Source organism: Octopus bimaculoides, chromosome 20 (assembly GCF_001194135.2).
Source record: "Octopus bimaculoides isolate UCB-OBI-ISO-001 chromosome 20, ASM119413v2, whole genome shotgun sequence".
In the NCBI taxonomy this organism is placed as follows: Eukaryota; Metazoa; Mollusca; class Cephalopoda; order Octopoda; family Octopodidae; genus Octopus; species Octopus bimaculoides.
In genome coordinates, this window is record NC_069000.1 from 45,791,412 (window position 1) to 45,796,013 (window position 4,602).

Below are 4,602 nucleotides of genomic sequence, written 5' to 3' on the forward strand. Positions count from 1 at the left end.
ATGTGGATGGAAAGAAAACTTCTTATCACACACGAATGCCTGTCACAATTATCCCGGATAACATAAACACATTCACTGAAATAATTTTTCTTTTTTTTTTTTTCAATTAAGAAAACGTAATTAACGATATTTCATATTCGTATAATTATCACCATTGACTCAGCACAAAATATATCCCTCCACAAATAATACGCGTTCAAATGTTTCAAGTTACGAAACTGTTTCTGTGTTCGATATTATACTTGTCCGTATCATGAAACGAAAAGAAAAAGCATGAACGAACAATACATGAAATAGACAGGAGACCCTTGTAAAACCCTTGATGTATGAAATGATATTTTAATTTTTTTTATATTTTACTTGTTTCACTCATTTGACTCCGGCCATGTTGGAGCACCGCTTTGTTTAAATTTTTTATCTGAAGTATATTTTACTAATTATAGGGGAGTCCTCCTCCACCAGCAGATAAAAGTGGTATCAACGATGAGACGATTGTAAAGAAGCAGAAAATCGACGGAGGTTCAATCCTGAAGCGATGTTCAGCTATAATTGGCGTGGAACTTTTTAAAAATATTAACTTTGTGTTGCTGACGATCTCCTACACGTTTTGGGTGTGTGAGTATTGCTGCTGCTACTACTACTACTTAGAATAATTTTACAATTCTTACGTGCAAGCCTTTCATGTCATAAAAAGAAAGCTACTGGTTTCAGTTATTAGAGTGCAGCCATACAGTCTAATGACTGTTCCTTGACAATAAATGTTATTTCCTTCTTGTATGTCCACCAAAATGTCTGAGAAATGGCTACTGTTCTCTTCAAAGTTTGCATTTGTGACTTCAGTCACAATGTTTTGAAATTTACCTTTTTTCCAGAGCATTCCATATAGATTCGGAACTGATTAGCTGATAGAGAATTTTCTTGATATGTGAACTTCCAAGAGCTTTCTAGAAATTTTCTAGAACTCTGCAGTAGTTTGAATAATAATTTAAACTCAGGGGTTCGTCCGTTCATTTGAGTTCTAGCTACCCAAGTGGATGGGCCTAGCTGTACCAGGTTGGGTCAAAAGTTTCTTTTTATTTCTTTCTACTGATATTTGGCAACTTGTATCTCTATGTTATGCCATTAATTTGATGCAACTTGTCCAGTCGTTGCTGGATTGTTTGTTCTTTATTTCCATTTGTAACATATAAACGTTAATTGTTTAGTTTTTATTTTAAAACTTTGATAATGAGTGGTGGAAAAAATTTCAATTTGAGCCATTTTATGCTACATGTGGAGAGAAAAAGATTGAGTACAAGGAGAGCAGCAAAAGACATTTATGATGTGGAAAGTCTAGGAACTGTCAAAGAGTGTATGGCACAAAACTGGTTCAGACGTTTCAAGGAAGGTGACACCAACCTCGAAAATAGACCAATGTCAGATAGACCATCTGTTGTGGAATATGACGCTTTGCTTGAAGTCACAAACATTCGTACATTGTCAGCAGAACTTGGTCCTTCACAAACCACTATCAAGCTCGGCCTTGTGCATAGACGCTGTCGAGAAGTTCCTCATGAACAATAAACCAATCTCAGTGATGTATGAACACTTGCAAACAACTGCTGACGAATCCTTCAGATGCCCGTTTTTGGTGTCGAATTGTAACTGGGGATGAAAAGAGGATCTATTTTCGTAAACCTAAAAATCCGTGGTTCCGTTCTGCCAGGCTTCAGTAAGGGCGGTTCGAAGAGATGATCATGTTGTGTGTTTGGAGTTTCGAGTGGGTGTTGCACTTGTGAATGCTAACTTTTATGCTCATCAATTGCAGTGAGTATATGATGTTTTCAAAGCCCACTACGCGGAATTGGTCAATCGAAGACACGTACTCCAACAGCATGACAATGCTCCAGTACACATTACCAATGTGATCAAGCGCAAATTAGAACTTGAGTGGCTGGAATTGGTGGCACATCCTACCTACAATCCAGACCTTACTTCCAAAAGATTACTGTATTTTCCGTGCAATGACTCATCTCCTACGAGAACAGAGGTTCAACAATATGGATGAGGTCGAAAACTCGAAGGCATATAAGCATGGAATTCAGCTTCAGGCACAACGATGGCGACAGCAGAGTGTGACGAGATATATTTTGATTAATAAACGCTTTCCGTATTGAACTTGTTTAAACTATTTATTAAAGCTTGAAATGCAAAAAAAAAACCTTTTGACTCAACCTTGTATTTATCAGAGATGATATCAAGGATCTGCAACCACCAGACAGACGTATTTTGCTGTCTGTGGTTAAAGTACCAAGAGAAGAGCCTAAAAAGAACTCTGCGACAGCATCTGCCAAAATGCACGAGGCCTACAAGTTGTTTCGCCATGTGTCTCGGGTACCGAAACAAACTCTGGTCACCTCAATTAACTTGCGAGTGTTGTGGAAATATTTTACAAGGTAAGATATACAATTTCTCTTTGCGTGTAAAGTAGGATTTTATTAAAAAAAAATTAGAGATGCGGCACGGAATTTTGTCAGTGAACAGGTCACGATCTCAAAGGTCACGATCTCAAAGGTCACGATCTCAAAGGTCACGATCTCAAAGGTCACGATCTCAAAGGTCACTATTTCAAAGCGACGAAAATATTTTGGCAAATCAAACTTAAATGTTGAAGTGCAAAAAATTTAGAATTTTATAAATATTAAAAGTGATTTTTTTTTTAATATCCATTGTTATTAAAAAATATATATCTGATATGAAATATGTTGTGAGAAACTGTTAGACACCAGTTGCAATTAAAATAAATTTATTTCTTCTTAAAATCAATTTTATTTTGTTCTTTTTCAGAATGGTGTAGACGCCCATTATTTCAAGAATTTGGCAGGAACACATTATCCACTCAAACAACTGTAATGTTCTCATATCGGAGTCTTCCAAACATCGAACTGGCAAGAATGCATTTCCTAGTATGTATTCCGATTTCCCATCATCCATCACCCGCATTGCTGGAGAGAGTGGGGAGAGAGAGAGAGAGAGAGCAGTAACAGCAATTTGGAAAGACGCTGTAGATGTATATTGCGATTACAGAAGTGCACCTAAGAAAAAGCCATAATACTCCCAAACAAAAACACCTCAACAATTTGACGAGAGACACTGGAACGACAAAATCCAATTCCAAACTCTCGATCCTTAGATCCAAGGAGTGGAAATATTTACATTGAAAGTGTACAAATCACTGATCAGAAGAAGTGTCCCTGGATTTTTCGAGAAGGGCTCTGCATCTACGAAAATATGACCAGTCTGTTTGAAGCAATCGAAATCGCTTGCAGCTGAAACAAATGGTGTCACTTCAAAGACGTGGAGCTCCAGAACTGGTAAAAAGTATCCGCATCTTTTCCTGGCTAACTCAATATCTTCAAAGAGGAATACAACAGCGTCAAGACCTTACGGGATGTTTTGAAGTGTGATGACTATAGCAAGAAGGTAATCGAAAATTCAAAATGGTGACTTTCCTGATGATTCTCCAATGTGGCTTTACAAGTTCCCATTCTATCTTCACCTTTGGGACAACAGAGACAGCAGGGCCACCACGGTGCATAATGAACGGCAGCACGGGCCATAACTGCCTGTGTTAAGCATGTTGAGAAGCGGCACCAACAGTGAGTGATTGGGTGACTTTTGAAAGATGTTTGCAACACTGCACATCAGTTGGGTCTTAAGAAGCATTTTTTTCCCCACGGTTTTCATAGGAGTCAGCAACCTTTATCTATCTTCAAGATTTCTTCCCTAAACTGCCTGAAGCAAAGTTCAAAGTCGATATCATTTTTCAGACCGCAGATGAAATAAGATGCTGGAGTGTATGGAATTCCATATGACGCTAAGAGAAAAAGGAATCTGGAGCGTCTTTATCATAGTGATACGGAGCTTCCAGACGCAATCACAAGATAGGAAACTATGTGGTACAAGTTGGGAATCTGGTGGAGAGCTACTCTAAAATGAGCTGCAGGATGTCTCTGGAATCCTGTGGCCACGGCGGTCATTTTTGATAAATTTAAGAACATGGAAAGGCTGTCAAATGAGCAAAGCGATCGTCTCTTTAAGGATATACAACACTTTTAACAACAATAACAATGAACAATTCTGATTGAATCCTCCATGTGTTGACATGGATCTCATTGCGACAATGTAACCTTTAATTTAATCAAGATATCGTTGGCCTGAATTGTAACCGGCGATATACGCCTCGCTTATATATTTACCACTTCCGAGGTTTTTTACTTCTCTTTCTTTCGCCTGTAACAATTAAGTTGTATAAGCATACACCAGGAGGTTTTGTGCGTGGGTGTGTGCACGTGCATACATATATATGCGTTTGTATACATTTGCTTTGCCTATATATATCTGTATACGTATGTGGCCATGTACCTACGTCTGTATATAATGAGTATATATGTATACTATAAATTGTTTGGTATGTGTATGTTTTGCTAAATGCATATCTATTTTAGCCTGAAAGGTTTTTAAACGGATATATCTCTTAATTTATTATTTTTACAGCTAATTATTTACCCCGCCTATTCAGGTATTTTCTTTCTTTATAAGCTATTATATATATATATATAT

General features: G+C 37.5%; 1 protein-coding gene across 1 annotated transcript in view; it reads left to right on the plus strand.

Moving 5' to 3' along the window:
- LOC106881224 (monocarboxylate transporter 9) overlaps positions 1 to 4,602 on the plus strand; it is a 12,013-nt gene that overhangs the window by 5,225 nt on the left and 2,186 nt on the right. The window contains exons 4-5 of the mRNA XM_052974986.1: positions 112 to 116; positions 444 to 615. Of these exons, the coding sequence (XP_052830946.1) occupies positions 112 to 116; positions 444 to 615 (177 nt within the window). The remainder of the gene's footprint in view (positions 1 to 111; positions 117 to 443; positions 616 to 4,602) is intronic.